At 31.5% G+C, this 21,388-nt stretch overlaps 3 protein-coding genes and 1 long non-coding RNA gene across 5 annotated transcripts; all 4 read left to right on the top strand.

The window, feature by feature from the left end:
• The first annotated feature begins 57 nt into the window (after positions 1-57).
• On the top strand, positions 58-2,469 carry LOC123899742 (pentatricopeptide repeat-containing protein At1g28690, mitochondrial). The gene has a single exon (XM_045950953.1). The coding sequence runs from the start codon at positions 214-216 to the stop codon at positions 1,789-1,791; it is 1,578 nt and encodes a 525-aa protein (XP_045806909.1). The 5' UTR covers positions 58-213; the 3' UTR covers positions 1,792-2,469.
• Positions 2,470-2,919: 450 nt separating this feature from the next.
• Positions 2,920-3,625, top strand: LOC123899019 (signaling peptide TAXIMIN 1-like). The gene is made up of 2 exons (XM_045950075.1): positions 2,920-3,212; positions 3,332-3,625. Exons 1-2 carry the CDS (start codon positions 3,094-3,096, stop codon positions 3,453-3,455), a joined length of 243 nt encoding a protein of 80 aa, XP_045806031.1. The 5' UTR covers positions 2,920-3,093; the 3' UTR covers positions 3,456-3,625.
• A 7,231-nt stretch (positions 3,626-10,856) lies between these two features.
• LOC123897556 (pyruvate decarboxylase 1) lies at positions 10,857-14,943 on the top strand. The gene is made up of 8 exons (XM_045948247.1): positions 10,857-11,541; positions 12,178-12,341; positions 12,758-13,319; positions 13,591-13,679; positions 13,784-13,901; positions 14,037-14,225; positions 14,362-14,550; positions 14,609-14,943. Exons 1-7 carry the CDS (start codon positions 11,062-11,064, stop codon positions 14,530-14,532), a joined length of 1,773 nt encoding a protein of 590 aa, XP_045804203.1. The 5' UTR covers positions 10,857-11,061; the 3' UTR covers positions 14,533-14,550; positions 14,609-14,943.
• A 243-nt stretch (positions 14,944-15,186) lies between these two features.
• Positions 15,187-17,807, top strand: LOC123898340. 2 transcript variants are annotated; one of them, XR_006805303.1, is made up of 5 exons: positions 15,187-15,248; positions 15,352-15,489; positions 16,088-16,263; positions 16,373-16,595; positions 16,955-17,807. It is a non-coding gene; the product is annotated as an uncharacterized LOC123898340 (long non-coding RNA). The 2 variants fall into 2 exon arrangements; XR_006805302.1 differs by having other exon boundaries at positions 15,239-15,489; positions 16,955-17,777.
• The last annotated feature ends 3,581 nt before the right edge of the window (positions 17,808-21,388 follow it).

Here is a 21,388-nt window from a genome sequence, read left to right as displayed (position 1 = left end):
AAGAAAATGCTAACTGGTACCTCATATCCTGGGGTAGGGGCTAAATAAGATGAAACTTGTGTAATATAGTACTTTTTATAAGTATAAATAATGTTATATTCAAATGTAAAAATTACTTCTTTTTACAGTACGATGTATCTCTGAACAATAATATCAGACCCTCTGACGTACCTGCGACTCGATTTCCGCTGTGGCAATGTCAATGACAAAAAGATGAACAATGGAATATTCAGACTTTTCTCCTTATCTCGTAGCTTCCACAGTTCTCAGATATTACCACATCAACCATATCTTCAAAACCATGATTTCATTCCTCACTCTACCTTCTTATCCAATACTCTCCAGCATTACATTAATTCCCAGACCCCTTCCCACGGCCAAAAGATTCATTCCCACATTCTAAAAACTGGGTTTGTTCCAAATACAAATATTTCCATCAAGCTACTTGTATTATACTTGAAATCTAATTCTTTAAGATATGCACGCCAGGTGTTTGATGATTTGCATGACAGAACTTTATCTGCTTATAATTATATGATTGGTGGCTATCTCAAACAAGGACAAGTTGATGAATCACTTGGTTTGGTTCATAGGCTTTTAGTGTCTGGTGAAAAGCCTGATGGGTATACGCTTTCAATGATTTTAAAGGCTTCTACGACTAGGGTTAATGTTGCGATGCTTGGTGATCTTGGAAGAGTGGTACATGCCCAGATTCTTAAATGTGATGTTGAGAAAGATGATGTTCTTTGTACAGCATTGATTGACTCTTATGTTAAGAATGGGAGGGTTGGTTATGGAAGGACTGTGTTTGATGTGATGTCTGAGAAGAATGTGATATCTTCAACGTCGCTCATTTCTGGTTACATGAATAAAGGCTGTTTCATTGATGCTGAATGTATATTTCAGAAAACATTGGACAAGGATGTTGTGGTGTTTAATGCTATGATTGAAGGTTACAGCAAAGTATCTGAATATGCCATGAGATCTCTTGAAGTTTACATTGACATGCAAAGGTTTAACTTTAGGCCGAATGTTTCTACGTTTGCTAGCATAATTGGTGCTTGTTCCGTGCTCGCAGCATTTGAAATTGGACAACAAGTTCAAACTCAGCTTATGAAGACACTATTTTTTGCAGACATAAAATTAGGAAGTGCCCTTATAGATATGTATTCCAAATGCGGTAGAGTCGTAGACGCTCGAAGAGTTTTTGACCACATGCTTGAGAAGAACGTTTTTTCATGGACATCTATGATTGACGGGTATGGGAAGAATGGGTATCCTGATGAAGCACTTGAGCTATTTAGAAAGATGCAGATAGAATACAACATTGCACCCAATTTTGTCACATTCCTTAGCGCGCTCTCAGCTTGTGCACATGCTGGACTTGTGGACAAGGGTTGGGAGATCTTTAAGAGTATGGAGAATGGATATAAACTGAAGCCGGGGATGGAGCATTATGCTTGCATGGTCGATCTGTTAGGACGGGCAGGGAGGCTGGATCAGGCTTGGGAGTTTGTCACGAGGATGCCTCAGAGACCTAATTCGGACGTGTGGGCTGCTTTACTTAGTTCATGCAGACTCCACGGTAATATAGAGATGGCAAACTTAGCTGCAAAAGAGCTTTTCAAGCTGAATGCTACCGGAAGACCAGGGGCATATGTTGCACTATCTAATACTTTGGCAGACGCAGGGAAATGGGATAGTGTAAGTGAGCTTAGAGAAGTAATGAAAGAGAGAGGAATATCCAAGGACATTGCATGGAGTTGGGTTGGAGCCAATAGTGCTTGTTAGTTCTTATGATGGATTCAAAGATGAACAACATCATTTTTTTTTTGGTCAAATGACATTATCCCTTTTGATTGCCATATTTCTTAGTTTCTGACAATAATGAAAAGAAATATATGAAACAAGATGATCAATGAAGTGGAGAAGCAACGGTGTTTCTAGGAGGTAAGTTGCAGATACTATGATGGTTCAAGGAGGTTAATCCTAATTGACCAGAAAGAAGGGAAAAAATTAAGCAGAAGTGTTGTCTATTTTGAACAAGGTTTAAGTCAAGCCCTGTTGCTTAAAAGAAAAGTTTCCACGCTGTAGGAAGACATCGATTCTCACCAACCACCGAATGATTAGAATGTTGAGAGACTAAAAACTTAAACTGATTCATCATATTCTTCTGGCGGACAGGCACAGAGTAGTTGTCTTTTGGCTATGCACAGTGGTAAATGGATCATGCAAATTGAATCCGTACGATGAAATATAGGATTTGGACTTTAAAATTGGAGCTCAAATTATTCTCGAAGCAATCCATATTAAGTTGGGGCTAGTTCGACTGGGTTGCGGTGAAAGAAGTATACAAATCAATAAGGATTTAGATTGTTTTTTTAATCTAATCTATGAAGTTTATAAACTTCATGATCTCTGCAGTCATATATATTTTCAAAATGCTTTTGGATAGTTCTTATATTTAAATTCCTTCAATTTTGTTCCTTAGTTGACGCAATGCAATAATTGGCACAACAAATATTGCCTATTTGGATCGACAACGAGTTTAACAAAGTAACTGTTTCACTTTGATTTTGCGAAAACTACATTTCAAAACTTCAACAAAATTTCGATGTGGAAGTTCAACAATTTTAGTATTGGCAACACAAAACATGGAATCACATAATTGGAATTGTAATTTCAATGCCTTGACTATGTTTCCCAAAAGGTTATATTAAAACATAAAACCTAATCCATAATTAGAAAAAAGTGGCGTGAGTAGAGAGGAATGCTTGTATGAAAAAGGACGTGGAGTTTTAGTATTGGTAACCAACCAAGCTTTTTCTTTCCATGAACAGAACCAAATTCTAGGTGGCTACTACCATTTCACTACGTGTACCTGTTGTTCTTATTTTACTTTATTTTTTGGTAGAAAATTTGATTTTGTTTTTTCTTCTTAATTAAACTCATTTTATTACTATTTCTTGTGCTCTCCGTCAACTATATAGTAGTATATATTATAGATATAATATAGTATAGTTTTATGATTTTTATTTGGCTTCTCGCAATTTCAGAACTTCAAGAAAGTAGTAATTTGTAGTAGCCAAAGCCATGTGTTGCTGTTGTGGTGAGGACTGTAAATTTAGGCCTCTTGGGTTTCTCTTAGGTCTTCCTTTTGCTTTCTTGTCTCTCATAATCTCCTTTGTAGGTGTGATTGTTTGGATTGTTGGGTAAGTTAGTTCTTCTCTTTTCCCATATTAGCAAGTTATAGTATTTTCTTTTGATTTTTTATTTTTGAGAATAAAAATTTGAGGACAAGTTATGAATGTGTATGATGATGTTATGGCAGGTTGACTTTGACATGCATATGTCCATGTTGCCTTTGTGTGACACTCATAGTTGAGTTTGCTCTGGTTCTCATCAAGGCTCCAATTAAGGTTATGGAATGGTTCATCTCCAAGATTCCATGTTAGAGATAAATATTTGTATTTGTGTAAGACTTTGATTTGAGGTCATGGTGTTAATTTTTGTACTATTCTTTGCTTGATTATTATCTTTTAATTTCATTCATTTATGCATTTGTTTGATCATGTCCAAATGAAATAGTAGGCATGGGACTACTCTCCTTGACCTATAATGAATTCTGAAGCATTGTAGTTTGATCATTTATTCTGTTTTTCTTTCTTTCTTGGTTTATGCAATATTTTAAGCATTGTAATTTCACAGGCTTCAAATTTTAATCATAAAAGTAAAACAAGAACTAAAAGTTCAAAACTATAACTTTTTCCAAAAAAAAAAAAAAACTAAATTTTTAGGCTCTGTTTGATAAAAAATAGCGGATAGTTGATAATCTAACTCATAGCCGAGGAGCTTATAGAGAATAGTTTATAAGCTTTTAGCTTATAGCGAATAAGTTAGCTGATTGAATATATATTGTTTGGTAAAATTAGCAATTGAACTACCTTACAAGTATGAAATGATATAAAAAAGATATGTTTAATTAAAATTTAATTTTTTTAAGTAAGATGACATGAGTAAAATTGAAAGAAAAAATGACAAGTTATAAACTACTTGAAATAACATTTGAAAAATTAACTATAAGCTAGTAAAATAAGTTATAAGCTATTTTTGAAAAACTTTTATCAAATAGATTTTTTTGGTCATACTAGCTTATAAGTTATAAGCTGAAAATATGGTCTTAACAAAAGAGCTTAGTTTTTTGTGAATTTATATTTTAGATCAAAATACCGTGTATAATAAAATAACTACTTTTAACATTTTTTAAAAAAATACGGTATTCGGTCCAAAGACTGATTAAAATACGGTATTCGGTCCAAAGACCGATCAATTTGAAGGAATTAATTCTACCGTCCACTTGCGGAGGTCCCATTTAAAGTCATAGTTTTTTCTTTGTTGCTATGTATGGATTAACACACAAGATTGACACAAAAAAGAATCGAACATAAAAACTTGAGAGTAGCACGTTCCAAAGTCCCAAGTCAATATCACTTGGCCAATTCAAGTGGATTTTTTTTTTTTTGACACAAGGAAAATGCTAACTAGTGTTCTGATAAAATAATCTTGAAATTACTTGTCTAATTGACCTTTTAGAAATATATAAAGAGAGTTCCAGCAGCACTAGTTAGCATGACTTTATATGAAAAATGTTAAATAGTGCATTTATTGTAGTTATTATGTTAATTCATAATCATTCGCTACCAAAAAGGTGAATTCTTCGGTACACATATTATGTGGATGTGTACCGGTACACCGCTGATGTGGTTAACAAGTAATATAGTAATTAATGCAGATTTGTCAAACAAAAAAAAATTATTGCAGATTTTATTTCTTTATTAAGTTTTTTATATTAAATACAACTTTTTAATATTGGCAAATGTATCCTTCCACAATAAATCAAATCATGCATCATATCTTTCAACTTATATATGATTTTCAACAAATTCAAATATTTTAATATTATTCTAATATCTTATAAATAATATTATTTTAGTATTTTGTATTTTCTTAAAAATTAAAATATGATTTTAATAATTTTTTTAATTATTCAAACAAACAAAACTTTTAAAATTATTAATATGATTGATCCAACTACGATTTTAATATTTCAATATTATTACCTTTCAATTTTTTTTAATATTATTAGTTTATAAAGATTAATATTCATTTATCACCTAATCATTAGTGCATATAATTATTAAAAAATATTTATTTTTTAGTAAAAAAAACTTAAATTTTTTAATATGTTTATATATTTATTGTAATATTGTTAATTTTTAGTGATTCGTTATATTTTACAGGGTTAAATAAGTTTGTTATCGATACAAAATTACTAAATTTAATTTTTCATCTTCATATGAAAATGTCATGTTTTGATCCCCACAAAATGTTTATTCATGCAATTTTGGTCATGTTGTAAAGTTGATGTAATTTCTATTGATTTTGCAAATATGTATAGCGCATTATAAAAAGTTTGTCCAAAAGTAAGGAGTACAAAATTTGATTTCTAGGTCAAAATATTCGTTACTTTTATCTTGATATTTTGATTTACAAAATTCATATTTAATTCGTCTCATATTAAAAAATACTAAAGTTTTGTAAATGAACTTTTGATATTGTTCTAGACATGCTTAATTGTCGAAATTTAAATTCATAAGTTATTGTTAGTCCGATTAAGTGATATTGAATGACTTGATTGAGAAAAATTGAATTCCTTAATAAAGTAAGTATAATTAGTTAAGTTTGCATATGAACTATGTTTCAAGTTGAAGGGTTTGATCTAATTTTTTTTTATTTCTGTTGACACAATTGGCATTATTAGTCGAGACTTAATAGTCATTTCATTTGAACTATGTTTTTTTAAGTCATAGTTAATCTAACTAGTTGAGGTTGAATTGTTTGATTTTAGAATTTGAATTCTTAAGTGTTTCTCATTCCCACTTGGTCAAGTTGAATAGTGAGATTGAGAATGTTTGATCTCCTTAGTTCCTTTCAGTCTAATTGGTTGTGACTTAACAATCCTTTCATAATAACTAGGTTTCAGGTGTAATAGTTCGTCCAACAATATGAGATTGAACTATTAGCTAGAATGTTGAAATTCAACTTTTTAAGTGTTTATCATTTCAATTAGGTCAAGTTGAATAGATTAACTGAGATGAATTGATTCCCTATGTCACAATTGAGAAAATTAGTTGAGACTTAACACTCATTTCATATGAATTACGTGTCTTGAGTCATAGTTAATCTAACTAGTTGATGTTGAATTGTTACATTGTCGACATTTAAATTCTTAAGTGTTTTACATTTCAATTTGGTCAATTTATTTCTTTGATTTTTATCGGTAGAATTGATAGCAACTTAATAATCCTTTTCTGATAACTAGGTTTTTGATTCACAAGTAATCCAATTAGTTGACATCGAAATATTATATTGCTAAAAATTTAAATGTCATGGGTCTCGTTCCAATTAGGTGGTATTGAATTGTTTGAGAAAAAAATTAAAATCAAACACGTACAATACAACTGAAGTTGTCCTGTCAAGTCCCCTAGGTTTTAGCATATCAAACGCTGGTAGAATTACTCTATTTTTTTTTTAAGAATCACACACTACATGAAAACCTCAATTTTCTAATAAAACTTGTTGACGGCTTAAGTAAGTAAAGCCCTCAAACTTATTAGGGGGCTTCTATGGTTGCTCATTCACTTGCTCGGGCGGCCAATTCTTGGGCTAGTTTCCGTAGGTTTGAGATTATTCTCTTATGTATTGAACATTTACTAGTTAATGAAATGCGTTAAGTTTGTTTGATTAAAAAAAAATTGAAGGAATATTTTTAGTAAAGGGTAATTTTGGTAGAAACTCTCAAATATCTCAAATATTGCACAAAAAAATATATTTGAGAGTTTCTACAAAAAAAAATATATATTTGAGAGTTTTCCAAAAAAAAAAAAGGTACCGTATATATAATACTTGAAGAGAGTTTTTTAAAAAATATATAACATTTGAGATATTTGAGAGTTTCTACCAAAATTACCCTTTATTACAAATATTTCCCCACCTCCCCTTCACTCCATCTACTTCGAAACAAACATACCCTAAAGGAAAATGTTACTCCATCCGATCATATATATAAAAAAAAGTTTATTTTTTAGATATATTGTAAAATTGATGTATATTGATAACATTATAGTCTAGATACATCAACTTTACATTGAAAGAGAAGAATGATACCCACAACCTAAAACAAAAAAAAAAACAACCGCCGTAAATTGAAAAACCTCGAAATTGCATATATGAAACAAAAATATGAACTTTACGATAAATTGAAAGAAATACTTCAAAACGAGTGGTGCTATAAGTATAAAAAATAATAGAAATTGATGAAAAGCAAAAACACACACATATTAAAACCCTTTTGTCAATTTCACAAAAAAAAAAAAAAACCATTTTGAAATTTTTGTAAATTAAAAATCTCATCTAAAACATCTCATCGCTTTTTATTTTATTTTTATTTTTACAAAACATCTCTATTTATTTTGACAAAAGGCAATTTAGGAAATTTCTTTAATTTCCATTTTAAAATTTTTGTAAATTAAAAGAGTAATTTAGGAAATTTCTATTTAAAGAAGTCTTGAAATGACATGTTAAATTATTATTACATATGGACCAATTAAAATTATATACCTTAACAGTGTACCGGTACACGTCCACATAAGATGTGTACCTAATAAAAATTGTATCATTATAAATTATTTTCTCACAAACTACCTTAAAAAACTTATAATAATATACAAAATCTTATATATTTGTATAAATTATTTCGTATAAATTTAAAAATAAGTGAATCCATCTATTGAAAAAAATAAAAATAAATCAATTCAAAATTGAAAATAATTTTTAAAAAACCGACAAACTAAGGTGCGTGCAACTAGTCGCTGGCACCGCCACCGATTGTGGCTGTATTCAGAAACCTGCAATGAAAAAAAAAACCTCTGTTCTCTCAGAAAAATAAGAGTAATCAGTCAATTTAGTCCCTAAACTATCACTCTCTCACCAACTTAGTCCCTAAACTATTAAAACCAACTAAAAGGTCCCTAAACTATATTCACATCCTTCAATTTAGTCTCTAAACTATTAAAACCAACTAAAAGGTCCCTAAACTATATTCACATCCTTCAATTTAGTCCCTCGGTTAACTTTTCCGTTAAGTGACTCTTAGTAGTCCCTAAACTATAAAAAAAAATACTTCAATTTAGTCCCTAAACTATCTTAAAAAACAACAAAATAGTAACAACACTGCTAAATCATTACTGCTAAATCAAATTACTGCTAAAACAAATAGTCTCTAAACCATACTGTTAAATCAAATTCATTTTTAACATAATTCATTACTGCTAAAACAAATAGTAACAACATAAATTCGTTCACAACCTAGTAACAACACAAATTCATTACTACTAAATCAAATGAAACATTACTGCTAAATCAACAAAAACCAAAAAACAAACTTAACCATAATTTAAACCATAAACCATAATCTTCATTACATAAATCAACTAAACCATAATCCATCAAATTCATTACATAAGTCAACAAATCCATTATCCATCAAAACAACTAACTAAATCACAATCCATAGTTAACTAAACAACAATATTAATCATAAACCATAATTTCATTACTAGAAAACTAGCATGCATCATTACAAAAAACCAAATATTATAAGCAACAATCAAACAAAAGCACTAAGTAGAAGGTCCTTCATTGCGTGATCCTTGGCTTAATCCTGGAGTTGGCATGAATCTCATCGATGTTTTCTCCCTTGTGTTGTTGTATGCTTTCATTGGATCTACAAGCTTTGGACTAACTACGATATTTTTGACAGCAACTACTGGTTTAAAAACTGGCGGCCCTTCTTGTTGTGGTATAGTGCTCATTTTCACCGTCGAACCTGGATTCTAGGATAATAACTCATGGCAATAGTCCCATAGCTTAGCATACTGATCAATTTCAGATCCCTCGACATTTTGTTTTGCTTGTTTAAGTGATCTATAAATCATACTATCCTCCAAATGTATATTATAATCCTCTTTCATCAAGTAATAAGCCTCACTATGGCTAAGAGACGGCTGTTGTCTCAATCTCAATTCCAACTTCTCAATAACCCACTTTAATACTTAAACAAATTAGGACCACAAAGCAAAATAAACAATAATATAGATGGTAATAATATAAGAGATACAAAAGCTTCAAAATAGCAGCAACATGAATAAGCCAAAAAGGAAGCAACAACAACATGGTTCACGCTAAAACAAATTTGGTTCAAGCTAAAACAACATGGTTCATTGCACTAAAAAACACAAATTTTATTCCTGAAAATTAACAAGTGAAAATAAACCCTTACAAATTTATAAAAGTTAGAACGAAAAACAGTGAAAAACGTACCTTAAAACAACGACGACAACCGGAATTGGAGCGTATAGGTGGCGCTAGGGTTTTCAGATTGAGATGATTTGAGAGAGTTGATCAAGAAGAGAGATATAAGCGTAAAAGTAGCTTTTGGATTTTAGGGTTTTAAAGAACAGTTAACGGAAAATATAACGGAGGACTAAATTGATGGATGAAAAATAGTTTAGGGACTAAATTGAAGGATGTGAATATAGTTTAGGGACCTTTTAGTTTGTTTTAATAGTTTAGGGACTAAGTTGGTGAGAGAGTGATAGTTTAGGGACTAAATTGACTGATTACTCGAAAAATAAAGTTGAAAACTCAAATTTTTTATTCATATTTTGACTATTTTCCCATAAAATCGTCAAAACCAGGTCCATCCAAAAACATATAGTAAGCAAAAAACAAAAAGAACAAAAGTTGAAATTGAAAGCCCCAACATATTATACTAATCAAAAACCACTAAACCAGCAAATCTAAACCAAAACCACCATAACACAAATACCAATCCAAGAACACTGTAATAGAATAATTTCTCAACTTCTATTAATTTTCTTTAGCATAAAAACAAATTACATGTTATTACACAGTTGTTTTTTTTTTTCTTTCTTTTTTCCGGAATTCTAATTCCGACTTTTATATTACTCCTCCGACTACAAATATGAACAAACATATACTTTTTAAATTTATTGAATAATAAATACATGAATTATTCAATAAATCTAAAAAATATATTTTTGCTTATAATTGTAATGTGGAGGTGCCATATACCCTATGAAGCACGGACTCCGACACGGACACCGCGACACGACACGGACACCACGATACCGCTAATGTAAAAAATATAGGACACCGACACCGCTACATATTTATAAAACATATAAATTGAGAATCAAAATATATACATGTAAATCTAATTTGAGCAAGTTATTTTTTAAAAAAAGTTTTAAAACAAGATATGATAGTATTTTACCTTTATTTATCCATTTATGATCGAAGAAACTAAAAATATCGTAATCAAAATGTAATGTCTTCAATCCCTAATTGATCAATATTGTTGTTTCTACACATCTTTAACTCTTGTAGATATGTCTAATACGTGCCTAAGGAGAGTATAAGCAAAAAAAAATAATTTTTTTTGGGACACTTGTCCGACACGTGTCATACGAGTGTCTTACAAGTGTCGGACACCGATCAAAGGAGTGTCAAACTAAAGGAAAAATTGAATTTTTTCCGACACCGATCAAAGGAGTGTCAAACTAAAGGAAAAATTGAATTTTTTCCGACACCAATATGAGCTATCCGACACGTGTCGAACGAGTGTCATAAGAGTGTCGGACACCGACACGCGTCGAACACCGGGACACACCTAATCATAGAGGTATCGGTGCTTCTTAGCATATACCTGATAACTTTTACCCAAATTCAGGGGTACATTACACAGTTGTTTTCTTATTCTCCAAGGTATAGCACATGGTTTCTTTCACTTTCCAGTTTCCAATACCAACCAAACTTAACCATATTAAAACCCCTTCATAAACCCCTCAAACAAATCACAATTATTACCATTTTTAATCACTTAAACAAACACATAATCACACAAATTATCAAACTCAAATGGAAACAACTGCAACGCAACTCGGCTCAACGCCACCTCCCACCTCAGCTCCATCGCCTGTCCGTCCTTCTATCTGCGACGGCACCTTAGGCCGCCATCTTGCTCGGCGACTAGTCGAGATCGGCGTCCGTGACGTCTTCTCCGTTCCCGGCGACTTCAATTTGACACTTCTTGATCACTTGATCGCTGAACCGCAGCTTAACCTCATCGGCTGCTGTAACGAGCTTAACGCAGGTTACGCTGCTGACGGTTACGCGCGTGCTAAAGGCGTTGGCGCGTGTGTTGTTACTTTCACTGTTGGTGGACTCAGTATCCTTAATGCCATCGCCGGAGCTTACAGTGAAAATTTGCCGGTGATTTGTATAGTCGGAGGACCTAATTCCAATGATTATGGTACTAACAGAATCCTTCATCATACTATTGGTGTGCCAGATTTTTCTCAAGAGCTTCAATGCTTTCAGACGATCACGTGTTTTCAGGTGAGTGATGAACTCAACCATAATTTTAGTAGACACCCTATCAGTAAACATCGATAATAATTTGAGAAAATATAATAATAATTAAATGTAATAATATATCGGCTCTGTTCGTTAAAAAACAGCGAATAACTCGTAAGCTAACTTATGGCTGATGAACTTATAAGTTAGCTTTTAGCTTATAGCCAATCAGGTAGCTCATTGAATTTAATTTATAGTGTTTACTAAAATTAATGGTTGAACTGACTTATAAGTATGAAATGATGTTTAATTAATATTTATTTTTTTTCAAGTAAGATGGCAAGGGTAAAATTGGAAGAGAAAAAATGATAGCTTATAAACTCATAAGCTACTTGAAAAAATAATATTTAAAAAATAAGTTATAAGCTAGTAAAATAAGCTATAAGCTCTTTTTGAAAAATGTATCTTTTTTGATCATATGAGCTTATAAGCTATAAGCTTAAAATCTAGCCTTACCAAACATAGCCTTAGTGATGTCGAACGCACGACACCTAACGCTCATTCTTTGATTAGAAGTGTTGGTGCTACATAAATTATAATTATTGTTGTTTATGATTTTGAATTTGAGAATTTTTTATGATTATGGTGATTGATGTTATTGTGGTTTGAATTTCTAAGGCGGTGGTGAATAATTTGGAGGATGCACATGAACTTATTGATACTGCAATTTCTACTGCTTTGAAAGAAAGCAAGCCTGTTTATATCAGTATAGGTTGTAATCTTCCTGCAATTCCTTATCCAACTTTTGCTAGGGACCCTGTTCCATTTTTTCTTGCACCAAGGTATTTATTTGGCTTACTGATCATTCAATCCTTTTTTTTCTTTTTGAAGTTTCTGTTATTTGTTTTGTTATGAGTTTGATCCTTTTAGGAAACATGACTATTGGCAGTGATAGGATAGGATAAACCAATGAAGCTTTTGAATCATAATTTTTATAACTTCAAGTTCAATTTTTATTTGTGTGATGATGTTGAGTTGCTAATTAAAGCATTTGTCCATAAAGTGTTGCCTCAGTGTTAAGAGCCCAACTTTATAATTCAAGGGACGGTGTTCAAATTATCTCGAATGCAACTTTCAAATGACTATTAGTACCAAAATTTCCCCTATAGTATATATGTGGATCATGTTTGTTCTTGCATTCATTTTTGGAATTAGTATAATGTTAAGGATATGCATACATTTTTAAAATTATATGCAGGGTAAGTAATCCAGAAGGATTAGAAGCGGCAGTGGAAGAAGCGGCTGCATTTTTGAACAAAGCTGTGAAGCCAGTTATTGTGGGTGGGCCAAAACTAAGGGTAGCAAAAGCACAAAAGGCTTTCATGGAGTTTGCAGAAGCTAGTGGATATCCAATTGCTGTTATGCCCTCTGGTAAAGGACTTGTACCAGAAAATCATCCACATTTCATTGGAACATACTGGGGTGCTGTTAGTACAAGCTACTGTGGAGAGATAGTAGAATCTGCTGATGCATATGTTTTTGTTGGTCCCATTTTCAATGACTATAGCTCTGTTGGATACTCATTGTTGATAAAGAAGGAGAAATCCTTAATCGTGCAGCCCAATCGTGTCACCATTGGCAACGGTCTTTCCTTGGGCTGGGTTTTCATGGCTGATTTCTTAACTGCATTGGCTAAAAAGGTGAAGACTAACACCACAGCTGTGGAGAATTACCGTCGTATCTATGTTCCGTCAGGCATTCCTCTTAAGCGAGAGAAGGATGAACCTCTTAGAGTTAATGTTCTATTCAAGCACATACAGGTAATTTCTACTTTTAGGTCTAATGATTCTTTGGCATGAGATTGAAAATTGTAGTTCTAATTCTAACTGTCACCTTGTTCTATTACTATAATTGCATTCTAAGATGTTAGTTCATTTTTATTTTTACAAACAAGATAGTTGTGAGGTTTTATTCTGCCTAAATTTTTATTAGATTGCTAAATATGAACATTAATTGTTTCTTTGGTTTCAATTTGATTGATATATTATGGTAAGATTTCCGTTTAGTTAAGCAATTAAATGTTTTGAACAGGAACTAATAAGTGGAGATACTGCTGTAATAGCTGAAACCGGAGATTCATGGTTTAACTGTCAGAAGCTCCGTCTACCTGAAAATTGCGGGTAAGTTACTCACAATTTTTGCATGAGTTGTAATATGATAGTTACAACATCGACAATCTACATTATTGGAACTAACATTGTCGAATATGGATTCTATCTTTCAGTTATGAATTCCAGATGCAGTATGGATCAATTGGTTGGTCTGTAGGTGCTACTCTTGGATATGCACAGGCTGCGAAAGATAAGCGTGTTATTGCATGCATCGGTGATGGGAGTTTTCAGGTTAGTAACATTATAAGAAAAGAAACTTTGTATTCAGAACATTAATGTTATGTTTCAACAGCAAGTAAACATGTTCATTAATTTATTTTTGGCTTGATGTATGAAGCAAGTGGACTTATAGTTTGCTTTATTTAGGTGACAGCACAGGATATTTCAACAATGATCCGCTGCGGACAAAGAAGCATCATCTTCCTTATTAACAATGGAGGTTATACAATTGAAGTTGAGATTCATGACGGTCCATACAATGTGATCAAGAATTGGGACTATACCCGCTTTGTCAGTGCCATCCACAATGGAGAAGGGAAATGCTGGACTGCTAAGGTTAGCATAAATTGAACTATTTATCGCAGGCCATCGTTTTAGTTTATAATTTGGTTTCCGGTTAAGCACATAATTTGCGTTGTCTCATTTAACTGACATTTAACTGAATCTTTATAATTCAATTTTGTGACTCTAGGTACGTACAGAGGAAGATTTAATCGAAGCGATTGCAACAGCTACAGGAGCAGAGAAAGATTCACTATGTTTTATAGAAGTTTTTGCACACAAAGATGATACAAGCAAAGAGCTGCTAGAATGGGGATCTCGTGTTGCTGCTGCTAACAGCCGTCCTCCTAATCCTCAATAGAAAATCAATTACTAATTGTTGCATTATTATGTATGTCAAATTTTCTGTCAAAAAAAGTGCATATCAAATTTATGATTTGTATATTTTGGGGCACTAGGTTTATTGTGTACATGGAGGACATGTATAGGATAAATGGTACATGTTATATGAGAAATAAATTGGAATAAATGCTTGCTTTTTGTAACATCCTTCTAGTCCCCAAGTGTTAGCTTTGTTGTAAACATGAATTGGGGTTTACTAATGATATTCTGTTGTATGTAACCATTGCTTGAATGATTAGAATAAAGATATCCATTTAATTATGTAGGGATCAAAGTATGTGAGATTGTTTGTTTGACAGAGTCTGTGGCTTAGGATGTCTGATGTATCAATAAAGATATTATATTCAATGTAATAATAATTTTGCTTATAGTTTAAGGATGTATGTGTATCAATAAAGATATAATATTCAATGTAGAAATAATTTTGCTTATAAGAAAAATGTAGCAAGTCCTTTGAGCTTGGCTTAGTTGGAAACCTCGATCATTCCACTTATCCGGTGGAAATTTTAGCTGTTAGACTACTTGACCCAAAAAAAGTAAAAAATGTAGCGATAATTAAAATTTGACAGTTTTTTATTACTAAATTGACGGTTTCTAGTATGAAAGCAAATGTAAGTGTATCAAATTATCTTAAACTTCTCCTTAACTAACTTGACATTGAAAGCAGTTCAAAATGTACCTTTTCTGCGCTTTTAATGTTTATCACACTTACAAATGTAATCTTTGTTGCTGAGAATTTTACCTGATTTCTAACAATTTATCTTTCTTCGTATTCTAGGTGAATTGCCGTAATGATTTCATTCCTACTTTTCATAATTTGACCCAACTGGGGCTTGCCTCTCTCGATTATAATTGGCAATTCTTACTACAAGTTCTCAACCACTGTCCTAATCTTCAAAAGCTTGATATTGATGAGGTTTGTTACGGATCTTATCTTATTTATCTTTTAATAGCACACTTTTGGAATTTTAGCTGAGCCCTACTCGATCCTATCAAACCGGCTTGTAGGTGAAAAATGTCTCCCATTTAACAAGTAATTTTCGTATGTGCATTATTAACGGGCCGATCCAGATGTTATTATGGATAATGGATAATATAATGACAGGGGGAAAGGGATACAGGAAAAGAGATCAAGTAGAGATCAGTTGAATTCATTTTTTGTGTACTGGTTTATATGTTGAGATTTATGTTTATTGAGTAATTATGGGTTTATGGTGGTGAATTGGTGATTACTTAATTCATAGGTTAAGTACTAATGGTTTTTAGCTATGTAATACCGACACTTCAAATTGAATGCGTTGTTCAGTGTCCGACATTGGACATTAACACTATACTGACACTCGTGGTTACATTTAAATATCATATTTTCTCGACTTATTATTAGTGTCGATGTGTTAGTGTCGTGTCTATGTCATTGCTTCATAGATTGCTAGTACTGTCAAGTAAAGGGAAACTGCATGTTGTATAACTATCTTTAGGTTTGAATTATAACTTTTGCATTTGTTCTTTTTCAGGACACCTTGATTACTCTGCGAGGGTGATGCGAGTTGTAACATGGGATCGATCATTCAGAGAAACACCGAATACTGATGAAGTGCAAGATGATTTTGATTCAGAGAAACATCAAACACTTGCTACTGTATTAGACAAGTTGCTAGCATGGGAAAGGAAACTTTATAAAGATGTTAAGGTAAGTTGAGTAGAAACTTATGTCAAGTCATTCAATTTTGTAGCTGCAATCATTGGTCTACACCTTTTGTGTTCTGTTCTGAATTTTACAGCTGAATATTGTTTCATAGGCTGCTGAGTTAACAAAATCTGAAACCAAAGAAAGGTTGCCACTGTCAATAAGCTAGAGAAAAGAGGTACAAACACAGAAACATTGGAGAAAGCAAAAGCAGAAATCAGTCATTTGGATTCAATTTACATTGTAGATATGCAATCATTGGAGTCAACAATCTCCGAGATAAATGATTTACGCGATCAGCAGTTGTACCAGAAACTTGTTCAGCTTGTTGATGGGTGAGTTTATAAGTTTACAATCAGTATTTATAAATTATAATTGCATATTGTTAATTTTCTAAGTGTGCAGTGTGCAACTATATGCAATTGTTAGAACTGTTTAAGTAAAAAAAAAAAAAATTGAACCAAATTGTGACAGACAGTTCACTAACTAAACTGAATCAGTTCAGTTCGTGAACTATCCATCACAGTTCAGTTCTTTTTGGTGCGGTTTGGCTCGATTTAACGGTTCAGTTCAGTTTTTGTTCTAATAATAGTCCTAATATCAGTTAATAACAACAATTTGGTATAGTTTGGTTCGCAAAGAATCCGCAATTTGGTTAGAATGTAAGACTAAAAGTGTTTTTTATGCAATACAGGACGGCAACAATGTCGGAACTATGCATTACCACCATAAGAAGCAGTTTATTATTATGAAGTTATTAAGATCATTAGATTCTCAGTTTCCTAATGAAACAAGTGAACACCATCATGATAGAACATACCAGTTACTGAATGTTATGCAAGAGTTCGAATCACAGTTTGAAAAATCGATAAACAATCAAAAGGGCTTCATAAAAGCTGTATACAGTTGGTTAAAACTGAATCTCATCCTTACTGAGAATGATATAAAAGCAAAGATTTCTTCACCATATATACAAATTCTTCTTCATGCTTGGAATGATCATCTAGAGAAACTTTCTGACGAACTTACTTTGAAAGCCATATCACATTTTGTTGCTGTGGTGGATTCTCTTTATCAACAACAAGAACAAGAGTTGGTATTAAAGAGAAAATGCGAGGAGATGCAAAAGTCGACGATTTGATCAGTGGGAATGCAAATATAAGAAAAAGAAAAGACTCATGAGTTCGATCAGAATAAGGTTGAAGGTGATACTAATGATCCTGATGTTGTTAGGGAGAAGAGAGTTTTTATTGAACTAGAAAAGAGATTGGATGAAGGAAAAAGTGCTTTTGAAAGACAGTGCTCACATGTGAGGCAAAAATCTTTGGGGTGTCTTAAAAATAGCTTGCTAGAACGCTTTAGAGCTATGACAGATTTTTCTTTTGAATGTTCTAAAATGTATAGTGAGTTAAGGTGTGTAGCACATAAATTAAGATCAGAACAAAGCTCATCATTCATGAGAGTAAAACACAAAGTGTGACTCTGGAACATATAATTCAAAATGCACATCTTATGCACATCTTATGAGAGTAAAAAAGATTTAAACTTTGTTATTCTTTCTTATTGACAGTAGTATATTTTTTGTGGTTGTTTTGGTTTGTGAAACTTTAGTGGACATCCTTCAAGTTGAAGGAACTAGACTAGCCCAGGTTAACACTGAACCAATATAAAAAAACATGTGTACATTCTTTCTTTGATGTCTTGAGACGCGAATTCAAACTCATCATTCTCTATTTCATCACACTTAATATATATGATTGCCGCTAACATAATATTAGAATTTGAGAGTTGATAACACGACTCTCCTAAGAAAAACAACTTAAGTCTATTTGTGAGGCAATTCTATGTAAACAAAAGAAACATATATCAGATATCTCATTGCCGACGCAAATATTAGTCTCATAACTAACAAGATCCAAAAGATCTACACTACACTGTGCGCACGCATTGTTGTTAGAATCGTGAGAAGGAAAGTATTCAATGTATTGTTCTGTTAACACACAAGAAAATGTTGATCTAATAAGACATTTTGTAGAAAAGTACTTATTTACATACTCATGACTTTTCATACTGTTATATATTGTCCAACAAAGATACTAATAACTAAAACTTTAAGGGTTTTCAACAAGATTAATTAGTCTACAACTATTTTACACATTTAATAGCTTGCTGTGATGAAAATTGATGGTAAAGTGAAACGTTTACACAAATAGCCTAAAATATAATTGAAGAAAAATAGTAACCTAAAATATAATTAATTGAAAATAAAAGTAGTTAAAATTACTGTGGTAAAATATTATTTATGTTTGACTTAGATACATGTGGATGAATTTCATTGGTGTGACAATAAATTATCAGATGAATGTATAAAAAATAATTGTAACACAATATACTATATAAATTCTTCTTAAACACTAAAGGATTGATAAATTCTTCTTAACACTCATCGTAATATTTATTTTTTTGAAAATTGAGTTTCTCAACTGTATGATATCTTCCTCCCTTCTTTTTTCGGGAAAAATATATTTTCCGTTGTAACGCACCTAATCAAACCGATTACCCCTCCGATTCCTCTTTCAACCGGTTCGCCCTATCGGTCAGGTATTTATGACACTCGCTATAATATTGTTTTTCTTTTTCTATTCTTTCTTCAGTGTAAAATGAGTTGTAAAATGACCGTTCCTCCTGTAAGATATCTTCCTCCCTTCTTTTTCGGAAAAATATATTTTCCGATTTAAGGAAAAATATATCTTCCTTCTTTTGTACTTATAACAGCTAAATTTGTCAAACATTTTAATTTTATTCTACTAACTTTTCAGCTACAAGCTACCAGCTATCAGCTATAAGCTAACTTTTCAGCTATAAACTAGCTTATCAGCTATCAACTAGTAAATTGGAATAAATGCTTGCTTTTTGTAGCTTCCATCTAGTCCCCAAGTGTTGAGCTTTATTGTAAACATTAATTGTTATTTACTAATGATATTCTGTTGTATGTTGTTAATTGAACAAGAAAAGAACAATGACAAAGAAGCAATAATAGAAAGGAAACAACAATATTACTGAATATTAGAGAAGTTACAACACATAATCTATCTAAGAAAAACACACACAAAAAAAAAAAAAAAAAAACAGAATAAAGATGTACCGTAATAATAATTCTAACCCTTTGTCAAAGCAAAAATCATTCTAACCTATTTTTTTTTCTAAAAATATTGGTTTAACTACACATTTGGTCCCTTACGTTTATTTTAGGTTTCAATTTGGTCCCTTACGTTTAAAAAGTATCAATTTGGTCCCTTACGTTTATTTTAAGTTTCAAGTTAGTCCTTTCCGTTAGTTTTGTCACTAACACCGTTTGAATAGTACACGTGTCAGCGTGTCCAAGTGCCACGTGTCAGTCCACGTATGCAAATTGACTGCCACATGTGATAAAATTGACGGAAAGGACCAACTTGAAACCTAAAATAAACGTAAGGGACCAAATTGATACTTTTTAAACGTAAGGGACCAAATTGAAACCTAAAATAAACGTAAGGGAACAAATGTATAGTTAAGCCAAAAATATTACTCATAATACCAACAATATCCTTAATATTTTTTAATAACAATAAAAATCTTTTATTAACAAACTTACTACAACATAAAACATATCTTTTTTTTACATAAGTTAGAAACAGACAACCTGACCCGCTAATGTTCATAGAAACAAATAATTTTTAATAATTTTTTTTTTGACACAAACTTCTTTATTTTTTGAACAAGTAATTATAATAACTTCTGATAACTGTCATAGCAGTTACTTTGTAAAATAACCGTCATCTAGTATAGTTTCCACATTAGCATTCCTAAGCACCATAATTAACATATGTAACCCTTGCTTGAATTATTAGAATAAAAGATATCCATTTTATTATGTAGTGATCAAAGTAGGTGAGATTATTCCGTCAAAAAAAAAAAAGTAGGTGAGATTAGTTTAGTTTTTTTCTTTCTTTGTTTGGCCAATTTGTACCAAAAAAAAAAGGTACGTGAGATTAAATTATTAGCAGTCCTAAGCACCATAATTAACGCATGTAACCCTTGCTTGAATTATTAGAATAAAAGATATCTATTTTATTATGTAGTGATCAAAGTAGGTGAGATTAGTTTAGTTTTTTTCTTTCTTTGTTTTGCCAATTTGTACAAAAAACAAAGTAGGTGAGATTAAATTATTAGAATAAAGATATCCATATTTTGTAGTGATCAAAGTAGGTGAGATTGTTTGTTTGACAGAGAGTCTGTGGCTTTTTTTGTTTTTGACATAAGAGAGTCTGTGGCTCAGGAGTTAGGATATATGATGTATCGATATAGATATAATATTCAATGTAATAATAATTTCGTTTATAATTTAAGGATGTATCATGTATCAATAAAGATATAATATTCAATGTAGTAATAATTTTGCTTATAAGAAAATGTAGCTAAGTCTCATAACTTTAACTTAGTTAGGAAATTTTATTATATATATACAGTGGATCGGAGTTCGAATTTCAGTTATCTCATTTATATTTATTTTAAGGGTGAAATTTTTAGCCGTTAAATTACTTGACCCAAAAAAATGTACCATAATAATAATTTAAATATGACAGTTTTATTAATAAATTGACAGTTTCTAGTATGAAAGCAAATGGAGTATTTTATTTTCAATACAAAGCTACATTTCATGTATATTATCTAAACCTCTAATCTAATGACTTAGCTGTGCAGATTTTTGGTTTCATCAATGACATATACTCTTTTTCTTTTTTTGACATTTTTTTAAAGAATATTGTAATAACTTTTATTCGTCTAATGGGGTAATATATCGTCTTTTTTTATATATAAAAAAAGTGAACAATAAGAAAAAAATATACATATTTATATGACAAAAATATATTTAAATCAAATCTAAATTTTAATATAAGTTAATCATTTTATATACTCCCTCCGATTTTTTTTATAAAGAACACTTTGCGAAAAAAAATTGGTCATTTTTATAAGAAATTTTGACCAATTTTCAAATGTTTTAAATATTTAGTGGGGTGTATTCAATTAGGATTTCAATGGATTTTAAAAAACTTTTTTATGATGACAAAATTCTGTGGTATTCAAT

This window comes from Trifolium pratense, linkage group LG7 (assembly GCF_020283565.1).
Source record: "Trifolium pratense cultivar HEN17-A07 linkage group LG7, ARS_RC_1.1, whole genome shotgun sequence".
NCBI lineage: Eukaryota > Viridiplantae > Streptophyta > Magnoliopsida > Fabales > Fabaceae > Trifolium > Trifolium pratense.
The sequence above is the reverse complement of the archived record's forward strand: the minus strand, read 5'-3'. Positions and strand labels throughout refer to the sequence as shown.